The 23375-nt window shown below is 33.1% G+C and overlaps 1 protein-coding gene across 1 annotated transcript; it reads left to right on the plus strand.

Moving 5' to 3' along the window:
- Positions 1-10001: 10001 nt before the first annotated feature.
- LOC126746420 (RILP-like protein homolog) lies at positions 10002-22943 on the plus strand. The gene is given in 8 exon segments (XM_050454683.1): positions 10002-10258; positions 10260-10279; positions 16414-16594; positions 16649-16894; positions 16950-17323; positions 17392-17484; positions 17536-17631; positions 21857-22943. Coding segments are annotated over 8 exon segments (1236 nt in total). The 5' UTR covers positions 10002-10144; the 3' UTR covers positions 21969-22943.
- The last annotated feature ends 432 nt before the right edge of the window (positions 22944-23375 follow it).

Here is a 23375-nt window from a genome sequence, read left to right on the forward strand (position 1 = left end):
TCATAGATCTTATTCATATTAGTGACAATCTTGCAACGCAACTAGGGAGCACTCGAGTATTACGTAGCGCACGTTTGGGTTGGGAGGGTCCAAGGCCTCATTGTTTATTATGGCACAAAATACGGAACATGATGCATTACAGCATGCACCTTTGAAGTAACACGTCTCATTTCTAAATATAAGAAACTTGTAAATTTTTTTAATGCAACTGTCGAATTTAGGGTCAAGTTCAGGTGAAAAGCAAGAATTGACAACATCGCCAAAATCTTGGAAATATTGCACGTATTTTAAACGGCCTACTAATTGGTTTGATCGTAAAATTCAGTTGACATTCTCAAATGATTTGCTACATTAAATGTAATTCAGTAGAAGAAATGTTTTCTGTAACTTCTTTATCTTTCTTTGAAGATCAAATTGAAGGGTGTACACAATGTTTATATGTTTTGCGTTAGATCTGGTTTGTCCAAGCTTTTTAGTTTTTAAAAATCTCAATAATTTTATATAGCCCGTATAAGCTGAGACAGCTTTTTTCTATATTGGAATAAGTACAGGGAGAAAAATTGCATGGCCCATCAAACCTGCTAAAATATTCATTTTCAAGTCTATAGATATCTGCATCTCTTAATTTTTTAGAAAAACTCATGGCAGCTCATAATTTTCAAAAAATTCACGTGCAGTATCCGTAGGGCCAATTAAAAATCATTTCTTAACTCCAGAATCTTTGATATTCTTAGATATACAAATTTTATCGTACGTAAAACGTTTTTTGTTTTTAATGTTTATTTCCATTTTCTTTCCACAGTTGTAGTAGTAACCAATTCCATAATCTATGCCGATTTTTACAAGTGACTTATCGTCTAATTCAGTTGTTGAAAACACACGCAATGTGCTAGTAATACAGGGTCCGGCAGTCAAACCTGACGGTTTTTGAAATGGGATAAATAAAAAGTTATTGAGATATTTTAATTATTATTGTTTTATTGTAAAGAGGAGAATTGGAAATCTAACATTCATAATAAAAAAGCACAAAAATAACTTATGTAGCAAAAATTATGTCACTTAAATGATGACCACCAATTTCTCTACACTGTACGAGTCTCCTGGAAAAGTTAGTCATGACTCTCTCCAATGTTTGGCGCGGGATCTCACGAATTTCTCGCCGAATGTTCTCCTTCAGTTGGTTCAAATTATTTGGTCTGTCAACATAAACTCTTCCCTTGAGGTACCCCCATAGATAAAATTCACAAGGGGGACAAGTCGGGAGAACGTGCCGGCCATTCGATGTCACCCCTGAGCGAGATCAGCTTACCGGGGAAAAATGCTCTGAGTTGAGCCATGGACTCCCGAGCGGTATGGGCAGTTGCTCCGTCCTGCTGAAACCAGACCCTCCTGAGAGGGATACGATGGCGACGTAACTCTGGAATGAGAAAGTCACGGATCATGGCAACATAACGCGCTGAGTTCACTGTCACTGTTAGGCCATTCTCCTTAAAAAAAAATAAGGCCCTAACACTGTTGCCCTACACACTGCAGCCCAGACAGTTACTCTTTCACAGTGAAGAGGCTGCTGGTGAAGTTTCTGTGGGTTTCTTGGAGCCCAATATCGAAAATTTTGTTTGTTGAAATGAAATGGAAAGAAAATGGTGGTCATCATTTAAGTGACATAATTTTTGCTACATAAGTTATTTTTGTGCTTTTTTATTATGAATGTTAAATTTCCAGTTCTCCTCTTTCCAATAAAAAAATAGTAATTAAAATATCCGAACAACTTTTTTATTTATACCATTTCAAAAACCGTCAGGTTTGACTGTCGGACCCTGTACATCTGAATAACTCTACTAGATACGTATAAGTTTGGTTCGCATCTGAATTCGAAAGGTATGAACTGTGATCGATGTAGATCACAAAACGCAGAATTTTTAACACCTAACAAAACAGTTTCAAAAGTTTGGAATAAGTTGAAAATAGACGATTAGGATGTCACAGCCGACTATCGCACTAAAGATCACGATCCTCGTGTCAAACATGTATGATCAGCACGTTAGTAAACCTCAGTATTTGTTACAAGTTTGTGCTGCAACTGCACTTGAAAAGTTCTTCGTGAAGGATTCCTGCCACTCCATGTCCTTATAATTAAGAGACTTATCAAGATTTGGGAATTTTCCAATTCAAAAAACACCTGCAGATTAACCCCATTGAAATTTCGTGCAGATGCCTTCTGACTTTACTCTTCAGAATGAACTCAAAAAACTAATATGCAACAAACATTTTCTATATTTCTCATCTTATAAAATTACCCAAGCAGCACATTTGTATGACGTACAAACTAACTCTTTCAATCTGGACAAAGACATTATGTATCGCTACACAACGAGCAAATGAACTACTTTGCATTTTTAACGATGAAGAGAACTTTGGATAGGCCGAAAAGCTTTAAAGAAACGATGATGATCCAACAATTGTGACTACTTCTCGTGTTTCATCCTCTTTAGCTTTGAGACTTCAGGTACTTATATGATAAAAGTTAATTATCATGCACACAACCATTGAAGGGTATTCATCAGTAATGATAAGGAATATATTTTTTCTATATATTTGTGTTCTGTGGTAGGACTAACCGTTTAGCGGTTTAAGGTTTAAATTACAGTTAAATTAAGAATTAACGTAGCCATGTAGGCACTGGTACAACATCGACTTTCATAATTAACAAGTATTTTCTCAAAAGGTTTTTATTACATAAAGTAATATTAAACGTAAATCACTTAGCGGGATACTATAAAGCTAGATTAATATAAAAAATATTTAAAAATTAAAACAGATCGTTCAATTTATCAAGGGCTCTTTTTGTTGAAACTTTTATCCAAAAAAACAGAGGTATAACCTTTTTCTTCCAAAAGAGTGAACACGTGTTGCAAGTCCGTCCCTGGAGAAGTCAAATTACCTGTGATTCCTCAAAAAGTGGCCTCAACACCTATCATTTCATTAATTTAATAATTCCCCTGACTAAACTAATAGATCTTTGTTTTAAACAGAATATACTTTTCCTGAAGGTCGTAAAGTGGTAATTGTGATAACGATTTTTATAAAGGCCGACTGTTTATTACCAGACAATTACTTGTCAATATCACTTTTGCCTATAAGATCTAAAATAGTAGAGAAGTGCAGTCCTTCTACTGCCAGTTTGGGCTTAGAAATATTAAAATACCGTCCAGGAAACCCTCTACCTTGTGTCAGATGTTCTAGAGCCATTTGATAAATATCAGCACATTTCGGTTTTGCTATATAATCTGAACAAGGCCTTTGCCGGTGTCGACCATGGTATCCTTTGTTCATCAACTTAAATATTATAACTTAATCAGAACAGTATAAAACCCTTAGAACATTGAACACTAGAATTAGGCATTGCCGTGAAACTATGGGCAGTTTATTTGCTTGCAACTCGCAAAATCTGACGCAATGATGCCAGAAAAACACTTTATAATATCATACAAATTTGTCATTTAATCCCATTGTTCCCCTTTAATAAAGAAGCATTTATTTTTAAATAAAATCTGATAAGATACACTATGGTATAAGAAAGTGAATATTCAAAGTAAAATGAACGTAGATAACCTATATTAGAGAAAAGGGAAACTGCTGTTTCAAAATCGTACAATAAAAGATCCACAGCAAATTGTTGATGCATTTGGAACTTTCTTTCAAAGCGTATATATTGAGTCGGACCCATCTAGTATTAATGTTGGTATTGAATCGAGCCAGACTATTAACAGCTCTCTAAATTGCTCTTATAATTTTTCGGAAGATGAAATTATCACCGCCTCTAATAAACTAAAAAGTAAGTTGACCTCCGGTACCGATGAAGTCTTGTCATTAAAGATTGTATTCGCGTTTTGTCAGGGCCTATATTGCTCACATATTTAATCTTATCTTGTCTTCAACAGTATTTCCCGATAAATGGAAGACTGCTAGAATATCCCCGATACTCAAAAAGGGACCGAAGAATGACATTCAATATTACAGAGGTATATCGATCTTACGTAATTTCTCCAAACTTTTTGAAATAGTTCTTTATAATAGAATATATGCCCATGTAAAATTAGACATAGCACCTAATTAATTTGGTTTCGTCAAAAATCGCTCCTGTACAGTAAACCTTGGTTGCCTAAATGATTATTTGTGTCAGCATAGGTTGATGTAATTATACCTACAAAGCCTTTTGACCAAATTGACCACTTTGTACTTCTTCATAAGCTAAACATTTTTTGGTTTTAGTTGCTTTAATAAAATCTTACTTACGAGGTCGTAAACAATTTACTGAATATGAAGGCTTTAAGTCTCCTATACAGGAAGTGTGCTTGGGAGTTCCGCAAGGATCTAATTTGGGCCCGCTTCTCTTTTTATTGTTTATAAATGATCTTGCCAAATTACTGTCTTGATACTGAAGACGATTGCGAATTCCTTCAGGTAAATCTTAATAAAGTAGAGAATTGGTGCAATGTCAATAGACTATATTTAAATGTTAATAAATGCTCTATTCTCTCATTTTCTAGAAAACTCAGTGGCGTAACAACGGTGAAATTTGCTGTGTTCGAAAAATCGTACGGGGCCCCCTACACTAACGGAGGCCCCCTCCGCCCCCTGTTTTTTCGGTCCTTGCATATCATAAGTGAAAATACAATCATTTTTCAATCTCAAAATAATTTATTGAATAAAAATATTTTTATAAAGTCCAGTGCAACGATATATTAGAATGGTCACCCGTCAAAACACCAGCATTCCACCTGCCAAACAATGTCATCCACCTTTTATTTACATTGTTTGGCAGGTGGAATGCTGGTGTTTTGACGGGTGACCATTCTAATATATCGTTGCACTAGACTTTAATGAAAATTACATAGGTTTTGTTGTATTAATCAAAAATGCCGAAGATGATTGTCTTAACCAATTAAATTTTACAGTAGGTACGCTGGATAGAATAATAATCAGTAAATAAAAAGTGCGGATTTGATTGATTAAATCAATTTTTTTTATGAATTGTTTGAAAACATTTCATTGGAAAAACTTGAATTATTTTACCTTTCCAGAAAAATATAAATTTTTCAACTTTCCATTACATAAAATCTTACTTTTTATGAAATCTCGAGGCTTTTCTTATCATTGTTCCCCGTGAAAAAACCTTAATAAAGTTCAAGGAGCTGAATGTCGGGGTCCCCGACCGGTATTTGCATTATTTGCCCAAGACACGAAGATATCTTAATTTTTTAATGCCTGAAGTAGGCTAGACTTACAAACAAAGTGTCCGATTTTCTTTGCTTTAAATATCTTCCCCAGTAGATCATTATCAAATAAAAATGTAGAAAAATGTGAATATGATTTTCAGTAACCATAAATTTGGTAGGGGCCCCATATATTCTATAAAAACTCTATACTCAAAAACATTAGAAAATATTTTTATAGTTTACGGTCGAAACGAAAATTATGCGAAAAAAATTTTGATAATCTTGCAAACATTAAAATTATAAAGTATTTGGGGGCCCCCTGCAACTTTACAGGACAGATTTTTCAGGTAATAACTAATTAAATGTTAGGAAAAAATTTAAATTTAAATAGCCGAAAGTTCTTACGCTCCGGGGGCCCGTGTTCGATGGAACACAGTGGAACACCGGTAGTTACGCCACTGCGAAAACTGTTGCCAATCAATTTTGACTATAGAGCAAATAATGTTGTGTTAGCCAGAGTGGATGAGCCGATTGATCTGGGAATTACTTATGATGCGAAATTAAGTTTCGCCAAGCATGTAGCAAAAATAGTTTCTGACTCTGCCACATTGTTGGGTTTTATTTATCGAAACTGTCGGCATTTTGAAAATATTAATACTTTAAAACTACTTTTCTTCTCTTACATACGTTGAAAAATAGAATACGGACCTGATATAGATGATATTGAGCGTATTCAGCGCAAGTTTATGAAGTATCTAGTATCTATGAAGTATATTTAGAAGGTTTAGAGAGGAAGGTCCAGCCAGAGGTTAAGATAGTCAATTATACTTAAATAAATTTAATATTATACCCTTAGCAAAAAGAAGAGAAATTCTTTCGATAAAATTCTTATATAACCTTATTCATAACAGGATTGACTGTCCCACCCTTTTGGCTGGATTAAATTTTCGGGGTACCAAGAATAAACTCTAGACATTTTAGATTATTTTATGTAAATCCCACTAGGACTAATATTTCGTTTAAATCCCCTATTAATATAATGTGTCAGAATTATATTAATAATAATTTACATGAGCGGTTCGATATTTTTTTTGACAGTTTAAGGTCTATTATAGAAGGTGTAAAGTAAATAGGTGATGCAGAGCCTTTCTAGTATGTATATAGATAACCTGTTTAAGTACATAGAATGTAGCATTTTGATTTTTCATTTTTATACATATTTTGGTAATTTTTTAAAAATTCTTTTCTGTAATTGTGTAACAAAAATGATGCTTTCAAGTTGTTTTGTCACTGGTTACCGAGGGCTCTTTAGATGACCTTGGATTGAACACCGGCCGCGCTAAATGAATTTCCACATGGTCTCGTCAGTGCCAACTAACCCCTATAAACTGTTAACCCCTATAAACTGTTTATCTATGGTCAGTGCAATAACATCTCTCGTCGAGTGAGTGCGCCTTGTAACAATAGTAAAAAAGCGTTGAAGAAAATCGTTTTTTTTTGGTACATTTTTTCAAATTCGTTTTTCTTAGCACTGACAGTTTCTTTGTTTCATGCATCTGTGTGATCACTTCAAGTTTGACTCAGATATTTGGGGCAAAATACTTTTTATACTTTTTTGTAAAATTTGATACGTGGCGGATAATAAGGCCTATAAAATTCCACTATAGGCCTTATTACCCTCCCTTTGTTTATATCGTAATAAAATGTGGTAATGAAAAGATATGCATCTTTTATCACATTCCGTTCATTATTAGAGTTTATAGCTATTCTGAAAAATGTGTATTTGTCACAAACCAACAATTTTTTCAGACCTTTACGATGCCTCCGAAAAGAAAAAGGGCACTTTGGTCAGAGGAACAGCTAGTAGCCGCAGTTCGCGCAGTAGAGAGAAATATTTTGAGCACATATGCGGCAGCAGAAAGATATAATATCCATCGAAGAACGATTCGAAATCATCTTATCAGTGGCAATGTAAAGAAATACCTCGGTCGTAAAGCCATACTGTCCAAAGACAAGAATCTGAGCTGGTAAGCAGAATAATTAGATTCGCTGAAATAGGTTTGCCGATAACACCACGAATCCTTCGTCGTCTGGTTTACAAATTTTGCGAAATGAACAACATAAAGCACAATTTTAATATTAACCTAAAACTGGTAGGCAAGGATTGGCTATCTGCTTTCATGAAGAGAAACCCAATTATTTCCAAGGGAAAAGCACAATTTATGAACCTCGCGAGGGCACAAAAGTTAAATAAGTTTATAGTGGATGACCATTTAGCTAAAATCAGTAAACTTTACGATCAGCTGGACCTAAAAAACCACCCCGAGCGAATATACAATATGGATGAAAAAGGTTGCAGGCTGACGGTGCACCACCAACAAACGGTATTGGCACAAAAAGGGGCTAAAAGAGTCTACAATCATCGGAACATGCTGAGAGTGTCACTATTGCTGGGTGTGTGAACGCATTGGGTTGTCCTATACCACCAATGGTTATTTTCAAAGGTAAAAGGTTAAAGCCAGAATTAAATGATAACCTACCAGCAGGGACTCTTGTAGCTAAGTCAGCCAAAGGTTACATGACTAATGAATTATTTAAAGATTTTCTAAATCATCTAGCCAAATACAAAAGCCCTGGAAGATGCCTTTTGATCTTTGATGGCGCAGCTTGCCATTTGGACTTATCAATTGTCGACGTGGGAGATTCTTTAGATATCGATTTGTATTGTTTGCCGTCCAATACAACTCATGAATTACAACCCCTCGATAAGTCCGTATACCGCTCGTTCAAACATCATTGGGACGCAGAAGTCTTATCATTTTTGGACCAAAATCCAGACAAAAAGATAACAAAGACACGATTTAATGTTATTTTCTCTAACGTTTGGTCCAAATGCATGACTCACAGCAATATCACCAATGGCTTTAGGGCTACTGGTTTATTTCCTCTTAATTCTCAGGCGATTCCGGAAACAGCGTTTGCACTATCTATATTGTCAGCTGTAGCTCAACCAGCAATCGAGGCTGTAGCCAATGAGAATGCGCCCAATCCCTCTTCCAAAGCATCAACTTCAAGAAAAGTGCAACGAACATCTGAAAGTCGTCATATCCAAAGAGAAGCTAAATGGTCTGATGAGGATGAGGTGCCTCTTGCAAAACTTAAAAGCAAGTTAAATGAGACAACCAAATGTCAGCAACCGTCAACATCTAGACAAGCAGCTGAAAACACGCCCATCAAGTTTTCTAACGAAGCCCATTCATCTTCCTCGAAAAATATTGGAGATGGGAAAAAACATTTTTATTCACTGGTCTATTCGTCCGATTCTTCTGAAGGCAAAGATGATGATAATGATGAAGTGGGTGAAACTACTTTAGACACTTCTTTCTATGAACTCTTGCTAACGCCAATAAATCAAAGGCAAAAGGCACGCCCAATTCGAAAAAAAAGCAATAAATTACAGGGGAACTTTGGTTACTAAAGATCTCTTTAAGGGAAGTAAAGAAAACAGTGCATGGCTTAAAACTGGAAAAAAGCGCTAATTCGAAGCAGGTGAAGGCAAGTTGGTATTGTCATGCGTGTATGGAAGATAAAATGGCTGATATGCGGCAGTGCACAGAATGTGGTAAATAGTATCATGAAGAGTGTGTCGGGTTGACACAAGAAGACACTGATACTTTTGAGTGCCCTGCTTGTTGTTAAAATCCTATCTCACACCGTAGGCATCTATTTTTTGTTATCAATGATAATGTGTTTAAGTTTGATCTCAAATACCAAATATTTCTACTTTAATAGCCATTTTTTATGTTATTTTAGTAATAGGCTTACTATTTGTTTATACTATTATTTGCTATATGTTATATACCTTACCATTGTTTAATAAGGCCTAGTTGCACTGTTTTTGAATTTTTTGTTTTATTATATAATTAGTAGAAAATGTTTTACTTTTAAGTTTATAAATCAGTTGTTTGACCTTGCTGGACATATTACCAATAAAAATTCAAAACTAATTAGATGTGCTTTTCATTTTCTGAATATTTTTCTTTAGCTAGGCCTTATTACCCGCAGATACCTTACATAACAGGGGGAATAAATAAGACCGCGGACTTTAAATTGGTTGCTGGCAACCGACATCGATATCCAGCAGATCCAAAATCGAGAACGCAACGTTCTCTTGTAGTAGTTTTTCATTTTTTGGTTAAATGGTTAAATGACCAAAACATTCTTAAAAAGAATTCGAAGTTCTGTTGAAGGCACTTTATTAGAAGGGATATATTTCTCCTTCAAAGCAAGAATTATTTTTTGCGTTTGGCAATAAACGAACTGCTGTAAATATTTTAAAACAACACGAAATTTTCATTAAAAAAAATCGACAGCCAGTAAGCACATAAGTCTTATTCTTGGATTAGCAATATCAGCATTACAAATAGAGTTGGTCATCATGGATAATCAAATTAATGTAACAAAAAAATACTTCCAAAACAACAAAACATAGATCCTAAATAATGTCCAAATAATAACGACATTAGAAACTATAAGAACTACAAACACAAGAGATTTATAAAGGAATATTATCTAAGAAATGAGAATACAGTACGCAAAATAAAGTTGTTTTGGTTTATTAATTACGTGTAATTTATTATTAACGTTTACACGAAAACAATTTGTGACGTCATGTAGTTATTTGGCGTGTAAAAACCAAGGATAACCGCGGTAATTACCAATAAATTGTAGTTATCCGCCTAAAATCGGTTATATTTATTTATTTAAGTTCGTGAGCGCAGTGTATTTGAACTACAGTCAGCTGATCTGTCAACCCAGTGTCACCTCTCAAAATCGATAAAAATACAGGATGACTCGTTTATAAACTTTGTGGGGTTTTGAAATTGAGTTGCGAAGAATTTCGGGTGGTTTTCATCTAGATTTAAATGCCTCGAATAGGAAATTCATCGCGAACCGATAGAATGGAGGACCTTAGCGACGTTTCCGGCGATGTGACCGTTCTCGACGTATACGATATTGCCTCCGATATTGGAAAGGAAATGCGAAAAAATTATCGACAGGTAGCTTTAAATATTTAAATAGTTACAGGCCTTGATAGAGAGATACCCAAATTTGTCTTAATATACATTTTTTTGTTATGAATCAGCCTTATCTACATAAATTAATTACACCTTGTTTTCCTTGCATTATTTGTTCTTTGAACCATATAATTTGTCCACTAATAAGGTTTGCAACAAGTAATAATATCAAGTCGATATTTAAATTTGCAAATATATGATACATTTTAAGACTACACAATTTCATCAATTCCATTATTTACTCTAATTTTCTATTTGTGAGTAAGAGTGTCCATGTACATTGTACAGTGTGAATGTACATTTACAATAATTTGCTGTCTACAAAGCTACCTTAGCTGCAGCAGTTTTTTTTAATTAAATAAAAGAAATTTAATACTCTCACGAGATGTGTAATAATTAAGTGTTTAAAAATGTTATTATTATTATTATTATTATAATAATCTTGCAACTATTAATCATTTTTGTTTATTCTTGTCTGAAAAGAGATTGACAAGATATTTGTTACTGCTCAGGCATAAAACAAGATTATAGTAGTGTAGGTGATAGTAATATGTTCCGAGTGGTATTTTTGTATTCCTATTTTTACTTTAAGAGGCAAACATTACTGTTATTAGAATTCTTACATTTCACTTTTATTTCAATACTTTAGTTAGTATTTATTTATAGTTAGGATTGATAAGTGTTGGTTTAACCATTTTTGTTCTCTCTAAATGAAATTAATCTGCTATTTAGTGCTGTATGTTGGAGATATTATTGTGTACTGCTTTGTTGATGAGAGTTTTGACCTGAAGTTTTTAACCAGAGGCAACCATAGAGAAATTAAAGTCAGATGTCTATTGACCACCTAGTGTCAACATTTCAAGACAGGAATATATAACTGGCGTTGATCATATTAGTCTAAGAATTATACAATTATGGGGAGAATATATTATACCATATATGACTCATATTTTTAATTCATTTACCTTAACTAATCAGTTTCCCAAAGCATGAAAAACAGCTCTTGTTCATCCTCTTCCAAAAGTATCAAATTCTGAACAGTAGACAGATTTACATCCAATGCGCCATTTGCCTGTGTTAGGTAGAATATTTGAAAAGCTATTGTATATTCAAGTAGCAAACCATAAACAATTATAACTTGTTCTCCAAAAGTCAGCCTGGTTTTAGGCCTGCTCATAGTACCACAATGGTTCCTTTAGACGTTCTAGATAATATTTTACCTACTCATGATAATTGCAACTTTTTTACTCTGACAAGCGAGAGTAAAAGAATTGCCATTTATCAGTGCCTTGCTAATGATAATAAGTATATACAATGGATTTGCACAGATTTATTATAGATGGCCGCTTGATTCATCGGTTTGTAGACAATATACAATTGTATATGTATATTGATTATGACAGCCAAAATGCAAGTTTAAATAGGGCATAGCAAAATTAGACAGGGCACTTCAAGATCTGTGTGACTATTCTTTGAAACATGGTCCAAAGTTGGTCCATGGGTCAAAGTCAACAGTGATTCACTTTGGAAAAAATTAGAGATTGACACCAACATTGATGTAACAAGAGTATTTAAAGTTGAAGTATGAACAAGAGATTGACACTGTGAACTGTAGAAATAAATATAACAATCCTCAAACCAGTAAGCAGTGTGAAAACACTTAATATTTTAATAGATCAGAATCTTTGGTTTAAATCTGATGGCAAATATACAGTGGTGGCCAAGAGTATGGAAACTTTAAACTTTTTCAAAAAATGCTGAAAATATCGCAATGCGAAAACTCTCAAAAATATAAATAAACAGCTTATCAGCAAATAAAGAAATTCCAATAATGGTAAATCAAAAGAATGTTGTTTATTAGTTTTGATGAAAGAGGAGTTATTTCTCTGTGGCCAAATGTATGGAAACCTTTAATAAAATCATAATAATTGTTTACTATAAGCTGTTTAACGGTACGATTTTGTTTGAGTGAAGACAGGCATCATGCCTAAGTGTAAATACTTATCTAGTGATTTAAAAAGTAAAATAGTTGAACTATACCAGAAGGGATATAAACAAATTGAAATAAGTAAAAATTTAACCATTTTAAAAGGCACTGTTTCAAAAATAATTAAAAAATTTGAAGAGAGAGGAAATGTTTCGGTAGCCCACAAGCAAGGAAGACCAAGAAAGTTATCCAAAGGGGCTATGAAGGTAATGAAAAGAATATCAATGAACGACCCAAAGAAAACTTCTATAGATATTTCTGGAGAAATGAGTGAAATGGGGATTTCTGTATCTGCTCGCGCGGTGAGAAGAAGGCTAAATGAAGTGGGGCATTTTGGAAGAGTTGCTGTAAAGAAACCACTAATATCAAAGAAAAATAGAAAGGATCACTTGAAATTTGCACGAGATCATCTTACCTGGTCTCACCAAAATTGGAATACTGTATTGTTTAGTGAAGAAAGTAAGTTTTAATTATTTGGGAGTGACGGGAGACGTTATGTACGGCGACCAAAAGGTACAAGGTATAGCCACAAATACCAAATGCCCTTGGTAAAACATGGTGGTGGAAGCGTAATGGTGTGGGGTTGTTTCTCCCGATCAGGTGTTGGCCCCCTGGTTAAAATTGATGGAATAATGGACCGTTTTCTATACAAAGACATAATGGATTGGCCTTCACAGTCTCCAGATCTGAATCCCATAGAGAATTTATGGGATCATTTGGACAGGAAGATTCGAAACCATTTGATTTCAAACAAGGCTCAACTGTGGGAAATACTGCAAACTGAGTGGGCTGCCATTTCCAGTGAAGACTGTACAACACTTGTGGATTCTATGCCACGAAGATAAGTAATAAATTCGGAGGGATATGCCACAAAATATTAGCAGATTTTGATTTAGATGTAATTTATATAAATAACTTTCTTCAGTTTCCAAACTTTTGGCCAAGAAAATATTAATTTTATTTCATTTTCTTTTTATAATATGTTTAATTTCAAATTAATATGTTAAGTTAGGTAATATATTATATATACTTTATCACAATATGAGTAATTTTATTATAGTTCCTGGTTTCTTAAAAAAAAATACAAATTAAAAAAGTTTCCATACTTTTGGCCACCACTGTATATTACAAAGATCTTATTGCTTCCTTAGAAACCCCCTATAGAAGTAAGCACATTTTGGCACCAAAAATGCTTGATTTCATGTCTTGTGATTTTTTTTTGTTTTTTGTGTATAATCCTATTTCTAGACCTGAGTTTCACAAATTTGTTTCATGCACCTAGGTGTTTGCCTGTATGTGCAGAAGTTTATTACACATCATCACTAATTTTAATTATAACACAAGGGAAATAATGTATTCCTGTAGCCTTAACTTACTAACAATATTGATTATTAATAACAAAATTTATATTCAATGATCATTGAAATTTGTTAATGTAATGTAAAATTGTTAATGTAACAATGCCCAAGAAATACCTATCATATTTGATCTGACAACACATCACAATAAATTACAAAAATTTTAACAGATTATTCATGTTTTTTGAAATAAATATTTTGACCTGTTTAAGAGTATAATAATTGCTTAAAGAGTATAGGCCTCTAACATTTAAAATGCTTTCATTGTATAGTTGATTTGTTGGATATAGATAATCTTTTCTGTAAATAATTTTTAATAAGTAATTCTGAATTACATTTAACTGACTGAGAGCATTATTGTAAAATCCTCCCCAGGCTATGATACTGTATCCTAATATTGATTCCACTAATGATTTGTATATCATATTGTTATAATTTTATGAGGTAGTATATTTCTTATCAATTCTAAATAACTTTCAAGAACATTCAACACTAAACTTCCAAAACTTGACACCAAACTTCTCAAGAGTCTCAAGTAGCTGGGTGTGAGGCACAGTCTCAAATGCCTTGGCTAAATCGAGAAACACAGCTATACATTTTTGATCTGAGTCTAAGTTTGTTTTTATTTGGTCAACCAATTTAAATACTGTATCATTAGTGCTTCTGCCCTCTACAATACCATATTGATTTTTATTCAGTAGTTTATTTGATAATAAATAGTCATAGTCTGACTTAGCCATTTGTCGAAAATTTTTGTAAAAGTTGTAATAACACTAATGGCTCTGTAGTTGGTGGTTGTCAATTATGGTAATTTGGTCTTTGGTCCTTGCCTGAATCGCGATTACTTGATGCGGCTCCACTCTGGTATCCAAACTATAATGTTCACATTGTTAGACTTGAATCTGTTCAACGTAAATTTCTGAAACATATCGCTTTTAAAACTGCTGGAGGTTCTCCCGAACAAGGATACAATCAGCACTTGTTATTCAGCAGATTTAATATGCTTTCCCTTTGTGCAGGAGACCATTTGTGCAAGTTATGTAATGGTCATATTAATTGCCCTAAATTGTTAGCAGCTCTACATTTTGTTCTGCCTTACAATAATACTAGAAGACAAAACATTTTTTACTTTTACAAACATACAACACAAATTTATTAAAGAAAAGACTCCATTGTCTATTTGAGTCTGGATGTCGATCTCTTTAATATATCTTCTCGTCATTTTAAAAAAATTTTGTCAAATAATATTGTAAACCTATTTAACTAATATGCCTCTTGTACTTTTTTTTCTTGAACATATTTTATGATTACCTATTAGTTATGTTTTTATATAAGATTATTATTAGATTATTATTATTTTTCATGATATATGCATTGTTATTACTTATATTTTCTTATATTGTCTTAGTGATTAGGATTAGATTCCTGTTAGACAATAAATATACAGGGTGTTTCTTAACCTATACGCATAAACTTGGGAAATTATTGCTGACGGCAAATAATGACTAATATTGAAAAAAAAATTAGTAAAATAGTTTTAGTTACGGAGATAAACGACTTATTAATTAAAATTTAAAAAAACGTAAATTCTCCAAAATAAATGTTTATTTAACTATTATAGTAACTGTTCGAAGTTATTTCCATGACTTTCAATACATAATTGAGCACGCCTAATTCAAGAGTTGCAGACAGCAACTAATCCAGGTTGTAGTCGAATTTCCTCGGCGGCAGCAAATATCCGATTTCTTAATTCTTGTTCATTGTCAACTTCGGTTACATACACCAGAGATTTTAGGTGGTCCCAAAAATAAAAGTCAAGCGGATTAAGGTCGGGTGATCGAGGAGGCCATCCAATTGGACCACCTCGGCCTATCCATCGTTCGGGGCACATTCGATCCAAATGCCGTCGCACTGGTCGCGCAAAATGTGGTGGAGCACCATCGTGAAGAAACCACAAATTCTGCCTGCCAATAAGTATTCCGTTTACAATTCCAGCCCACACATTTACTGAAAATCGTTGTTGAAAGTTTGTTCGCCGAATGGATTTTCAACTGCCCAAAAATGTGTTGCGAAAATTGTGAATACCATTGCATGTGAAAATTGCTTCATCCGTAGCTAAAATGTTCCTGGTAAAGTTTGGGTTTAACTGCTGCTGATGTAACAACCACTCGCAAAAGTTTACTCGAGGCGCATGATCCCTTGGAAGTAAAGCTTGTACCCTTTGGACGTGAAATGGATACAGTAATTCATGCCTTAAAATTCGCCAAACTGTGACTGGTGATAATCCACATTGCATTGCAATTGTTCTAGTGCTTATGTCAGGATGCTCTTCGATGATATCTAAAATCAAATTCTCCAGATTTAAAATGCGCCTAGGTCTGATGGCTCCACCATGTTGCCCTGGCCTCGGCCGCAAATTTCCAGTTTCTTTACCCCGCTGAACCACACGCAAAAAAGCTTCACGCGACGGATGATACCTATGAGGAAACCTTTGTGCATAAAGATTAGCTGTAGCCACACTGTTTTGTCTTGATTCCCCGTATGCCAGTAACATGTCCATTCGTTCCTCATTTGAAAACAAACACAATTCCACCTGATAAAGTTATTACATTTTTGTGAAAAAAAAAGAATTATCTCAGAAACTAAAAATATTTTACTTAAATTTTTTTTCACTATTAGTCATTATTTATCATTAGCAATAATTTCCCAAGTTTATGCGTATAGGTTAAGAAACACCCTGTATTTAAATTTTGTAAAAATTTCTCTGACAGATATGGAGCTGACGCAGTTACCTCTCTTATGCCAAAAGTCATTAGCGCTCTGGAACTTTTGGAAAATCTGGCAACAAGAAACGAGAGAGAAAACACCCTTTTAAATGACCTTCAGCTGAAAATATCGCAACTTGAGAATGACAAACTGGAAAAGGCAGAGTACAGACAGAAGTTTGAAAAGGCAAAAAATTTTAAACATATATTTTGTTTGTGACATAATGCTTGTTTTTTGCAGGAATTAGAAACCATAGAGGAACAGTGGCGTTCAGAAACGAAAGATTTAGTTGAAATGGTTTCTAAATTGCAAGAAGAAAATCGCAAATTGGCCAAAATTCAAAACCCCCATACTTCACCCCTTACGACCCCGGATGGGGTTAACGATGAAGTTCTCAAGAAACTGCAAGATACTTTGGAGAAGCAAAGAGATGAACTGAGGGAGAAAGAAAAACTTTTGCAAGAGAAATGCTTGGATGCAGAAAATGTACTTTTAGTAAACATATTTTTACAAGCACTTTTTAAATCATATTGACTTTTAGTTAAAATCTCAAATTGAACGCCTCACCACTACCAGTAAGGAGCTAAGAAGAAAACACAAGTTTATGCAGAACCAAGTCAGGACTCTCTGGGATGAAAAAGCTGATTTTTTGGTTCAATTACAGGACCAGCAGAGGGATGTGAACGCGTTGAGGCAAAGACTTGGCTTGGCCGAGAAAGAAAATGAAGATTTAGTTAAGAGTGATCTGCCTTTTCCCGCAAACAAAGCGATATATGACCTAGATGACCCGAACAGGCCTAGATTCACCACACAAGAGCTTAAAGACATTTTACATGAAAGAAATGTGTTGAAGGCAAGAGTCAGCGACCTGGAGGATGAGCTGGAAGTATATAGACCTAAAAAGAAAGCTGATACGTAAGTCTGAACAAAAATTACTTGTTTTTTTGGCTTTTTATTATGATTTTTTTTTGGTTATTTTGTAGATTTAGTAGATTTTTAAGTTTTGTTAATTATTCGTCAAGTGTTGATGCTAGTTATAATGATCTTCCTTCGCCTGTAGAAGAAGCACTGCCGTAGTAAGTCACTGTTACAGAAATTCATTGGTATAAATAAAATTGTTTAATTAGTCCTATAGATGAAGACGCCCCGGTACAAGGGCCGTTACCATATGAACCAGACGATGCCCCATGGAAAAAATCTTCCGAATCCGGAATTAAAAAATTGTAAGTAGTGAAATCCATCATGTGGGGAAATCATAACTATAGTATTTTCACAACAAAGAGGGTCGCTTCGAATTTTACGGCGCATTGATTTTTATGATTGGCCTCTTGGTTTTAAATGGTCTATTCTTACTATTTCAATGGGTAATTCGTCACTATTTGAATAAATATTAATGTTCAAAATACTATCACAATGTGCTCAGCTATTGAAAAGACAATAGACTTATTTACGTTCTTATAACAATTACGAATTTGGGATACTTTTCGTTATATTTAATTAAATAAGTTAATAAGTTATTAAGTCAAATATCTTAATTTACTTGAGGCATAATAATTTTTTTATACCCTGGAGCTGTTAATAAATTAGAATTGAGAAATTGTTGTTTTAAATCGTACAATATAGATTTTATAAACTAATTTGCCAAAATTTAAAGCTAAGCTGTTAATATGGTGAGAATCTAGGGATGCGAAGTTATTTTTCTGACAGTACTAGGTCGAAATCAAAATGATATATGAGTTATATCATTATTTTTATGACAGTTTCAGACAAGATCAACAATTCAGTGCACGTCGAACCGGTAAACAAATTATGTGAGTCCGTTATTTGGCTGTATTAGCGTGTTTTGTATAGTATTGTACCCATTTTTATTATGTGGAAGGTGTATTCAGAACCATTAAATATGGGTAAAAACAGGAGTAGTGATTTTACATACTTTAATCATGTAGTTAAACCTGGAAAAAAATTACAATGGTGGGCACATTATTCAATAAGGATGATTCAACATTCGCAGTAAGCGCTGTCCTATGCTGATAAAATCTATCTTAAGATTAGAACTAAATCAGAAGATACAAAATCCTGGCAAGAGACAAAATGAACAGTCAGTGTCTGTATGTCAAGCACAATCAGTTGCCGGCTATCAAATATTTAGTTATTCAGAATAGTCAGTATAGTCATAGTTTACTAAGGAAAACTGGTATTATAACTTTTTTAAATCATTAACTCTTCCATCACGTTTTGTTTTATGAATTACGCTTCTAAACAAGGTAATCAATGAAGTTAATGTGGGTACAGTAATTGACCACTAAGCAAATTCCAAAGTTCTTTAAATTCAAATGCGAAATATAAGAATGAGAGCATAATTAGTTTTCTATAAAAACACCGCAACCTGTTTTCTAAAAATCTTTGTCTACTGAAGAAAATAGGTATAAAAACTGGAGAGTATGACAGATATTCAGAGAAGTTGGTATTAACAAAATAATTGTTTATTTTACTCAGATAATGCTGCAAACATGAAAAAATCCTAGGATATACTACACCACACAGATGCAGATAAACCAGTTTTATATTATGAGTATGCAGCTCGTACCTTAAACTTGCTAGTGACTGACATAAATTAAAAACTACTTAAACCGTAGTTAATGCTTCAAAATCAATTATAAACTAATAAAAAATTAGTTGAATTGGATAATAAAAGGAAATACAAATATCATAATCCTGTACCCTCAAGCTTCCGGTTGCAACTAAGTGCGCGAGTGACGAGTTTTGATAGATGATTATAAAGAACTGTTAGAAAAAGAATAAGAAAACATATAGAACATCCCTGAGTTAACATATTGGAAGATAATATGAATAACAACGCCACTCCGATATGTAGCAGAAGTTATGCTTGCAAAGTCAGCTAGTTCAGCAGCAATGGGAAAAACTTTTAATTCATACAGTAAACCCGAAATAGCCTGACAGTATAGCATCTATGCCAAATATTTAAATCATAATATGAAATTATTGCCATACTTTGGAATGAAGACTCACAGCAAAATAAATAAAATAATAATAATTATTACTTGCTCTAAAGAAATTTGCTAAAATATTATTATTATTATTATTAAAAGTTCTCAAAATGTTGAGACCTTCAAGACTTTTTGACTACCGAATATCTAAAAATTGGAATTTCTTTAATAATTCATATTCCTCTAGATTGCCTATTTCTTTTGGTGTCCCATAGGGATCAGTCTTGGGTCCCCTGCTATTCTTAATGTACATTAACGATTTGCCTCGATTGAACATTACTGGACACTTCACGGTTTTTGCAGATGATACAACAATACTTTGGCATGACAGGGATCCTCAAAGGTAAAAGTGTGCAATTGTGTGCGATATGCAGTGTCTGGTGGAATGGTGTAATTCCAATAGTATCATGCTCAATATTTCCAAAACTAATATTCTGGACTTTAAGTGCGACTTAGGTGATACATATTCGAACAATAAAACATTTTTTTATTCACGTACTGCAAAGTTGGTGATTCTTTAAAATTTGGAAACCACCTAATTCAGTTGAGGAGAAAACTCTCTTCTGGTTGCTATGCTCTTCGAATTATATCATTGAACTTGGGATTTGCAGTGGCCCGTATGGCATATTTCTCTCTAATCAAATCACATCTTCGTTATGGTATTCCATTCTGGGGGTCTTGTTCAGCATACTTTTTTCACTCAGTATTCTTATTACAAAAACGGACACTGCATGCGATGTGTTGTGCTAAAATTCGACAGTCGTGTAGACATTATTGCATTTTAATTCTGGAGACTGTGCCTTGTTTACAAAAAGTTCAGAGAAGAACGGTATTTTACTCAGCCATAAAAAAGATTTTTTACAAGACAGATCTTTTTGCCGAGGTCTGAGCAAGTGAAAAAGTCCATAATTTATAACGGAAAAAAACTATTTAATCATCTTCCCCTCTCATTAAGAAAACAACACTGTGCGAGGAAATTTCGAAAATTATTCAAGAAACTGTTAGTAACAAAATCATATTATTCCTTGCAGGAATATTTTAACAACTCTCTCAATTAGTTAATAGGTTTGAATGCATGTATGATGCTTTTTTTTTGTAGTTTTGTTTAAATGTTTTTTATGTTATTTGATTAAATCTTTCTATGCCCTACATTGGCTTAAATTAAGTGTACCTCTATTATTTTATATGCAACTTAAAAGTAAATAATAATAAATGTAGAATTCAGATATTTTGGGTTAAAAAAAAAGAAAAAACATAATCTGAGACCATTGACTTTGTGTCTCTCCAATCTCTGAATTTTATTATTAAGAGGTAGGTCTCTGAGAAAAATTGACTACTTTTTTGAATAATAAATTTGGATATTTAGCAATATGTTTGTCTTCTTGCGAATCCATAATTCAAAAATTAAATAATCACAAAATAAATAGAATGTAAGTATAGACCACCAAAGTATTTATTTGTCCAATCAGGCAAATTATTACCTTTCAGGTACATAATCCTCTTCTATTTTTTTGGCACTATATTTGGGTTTTGTACATTTACCAGAATTTATAATCCTTTTTAACCCAACTCTACCTCTTTTTTACCTTATTAAATCATAATAAATATTAGGTTACACTAATAAATAATAATATCAAAACAAATTATTTAAGTATAAAAAAGCATTTCCTTAAAAAAAAATGAGTACCCTTTAAAACAATGGCCAATATTACATTAAAAGCCAAAAATGTTTTTAAACCGCTGGTAACAGTCGTCCAAACCGGTACTCAATATAAATAGTGAATAATACGGCGATAAGGAATTCATTGTTTAACCGGTCCACTTATACCCCGAGATAATCCGTTATGTCAGTTATGGGTTAGGGTAAAACGAGCCGACTATACTGTGTTAATTTTTAACGTATTGAAGAATTACCTTTAAGAGTCTTCTAGGATATTTAGAAGTTCATTGTAAGGCACCATGTATTATTTATACACCAACAATTGTTGTGCATATTTTATGAGCACTATTAAACATTAAATTAATTATGTGTCTCAAACATGGTAATATAGTTAGTAATCAATTAATAACTACATACCGAACTTTTCATTGGTCTTCATTTTATCTTTTGAGTTAATAAAACTTAATATAAAAATAAAAATATAAATTATTAATTATTTAACATTGGAGAAAGAGAAAAAACCACATTAGCCTTACCTAAGTTGTGTGGCTGAACTTCACGATTGTAGTGAAAATAAATAATAATGTTCTCCAGTAAGTTAAAAGTTCTATAATTGCATAAACATTTAGCGTTGAGCATTCTGCCAAATTAATATCATTTCTAAATAAGTCTATTTTCTACTTTTCAATGATTGATCAAATAGTGATATCATACCTAATAAAATACGTAAGTTGCAAGTAGACGTGCCGATTTCTTATCAAGTTTTAACATACTTTATAGTTTTCGGAAACTATTTCCCGAAAGCAGCGGCGGCGGCGGTTTTCCTAAGCGTAGTCTATCCTCCCTCACGAAGATGGCTCTGTCATCGACTAGCGACCCAGTGCAGTGCTAAGGACATACAATTATTGTTTTACGATGTTAGTTTGACTAGTTTTGGACATTTGTCTGGATTTTTTTAAAAGAAAATGCCATTTAAGTTATTTTATATTCAACTACGAATGAATATTTTTCTGAATGGGTATCAAAAGTTTTCTTTAACAAACAGTTTTGGCATTTAGTCTTTAATTGCAATTTTTATCTTCTCTGAAAAAAGCTTTTTTACCCAATAATGTTACTTGGATAGCTCATTAGTAAGATACTAATATTGTAAAATCACTTTAAACAGTATTGAAAAAAGTATATCTACCGAAACAAATACATATTTCGTGTTCACGACTATATAAAAACAATGTATCGAATATGCATATATAGAGAGTTGTTGTTAATTAGCGTTAAATTAATGCTTTTAAAAAAAATGACATTGTGATAGCTGTTAGCTTAGACGCACGACAACAGATGTTAAATTAAATTTTGGCACGGCTGTTAAATTAAAATTTCGCATTTTTTTACTGTGATATTTTTTCACGAATCTCTTTTCTTCCAAATTAGGTACAAATTGGACAATCCGTATGTTGTGAAGCGCATAAGTCTTTTCAATCAACCATAAATTTACAATATTCTCTTCCCGATCATATTTACATGCTTTAATCACTAGAACAATTAAAATGTTAGTAATATTATTCTCCTCTTCCCTTTGAAGTATCTGCCTCAATTTTTTATTAGTAATACTCTGGTTGATTTGACATAGACCAAATTCTAGTCAAGTATCAAGTTCGTTTTTTTTAGATTTAACCATATGATATAAGGGGAACAATTTACGAATATCTTAGATTAATCACATAATATAGGAATGGTCACTATTGATTTGGTATTGTTTGTATTTATGTATCACTTTTATTTAGTTTGCACTTGTCGGGTGTATAAGGAACTGTGCCAAAAATAAGTAAAATGTAATTCAGTTCTTATAAATAAACAAAATAGAAAGCTGTATATGTTTTTTATTAAATTTTTAATTTTAAGGATTTCCGCTTTTGCCCCAAACGCCCATTAGTCAACTATATTATTTTTTCATTTAATGCTGTTTTGAAATTCAATTGCGAAATTATAAATTAGAAAATAATAAACGAGTTGAATAGATATGGCATAAGAGATTTCTTCCCTACTACCTGTTATATTCATGCCATTCAAATAAATACTACTTTGTGAATATAACTCCGATGTGAAACGAAAATATTTTGTTGAGATCCGCAGGTCTCTATTTTTTACATCGGTTTAATTACATATATTTTGGAGGATTATGTGCAAGTATTCTATTATGTTATGCTAATATTCTTATTACATGTACAACATACAGTGACAAAATTCTAAATAGGATTGTAAACTAGTCTGGGGAAACTTTAACCATTTCATTTGGTTTGCT

This window comes from Anthonomus grandis, chromosome 2, assembly GCF_022605725.1.
Source record: "Anthonomus grandis grandis chromosome 2, icAntGran1.3, whole genome shotgun sequence".
Classification (NCBI taxonomy): Eukaryota; Metazoa; Arthropoda; class Insecta; order Coleoptera; family Curculionidae; genus Anthonomus; species Anthonomus grandis.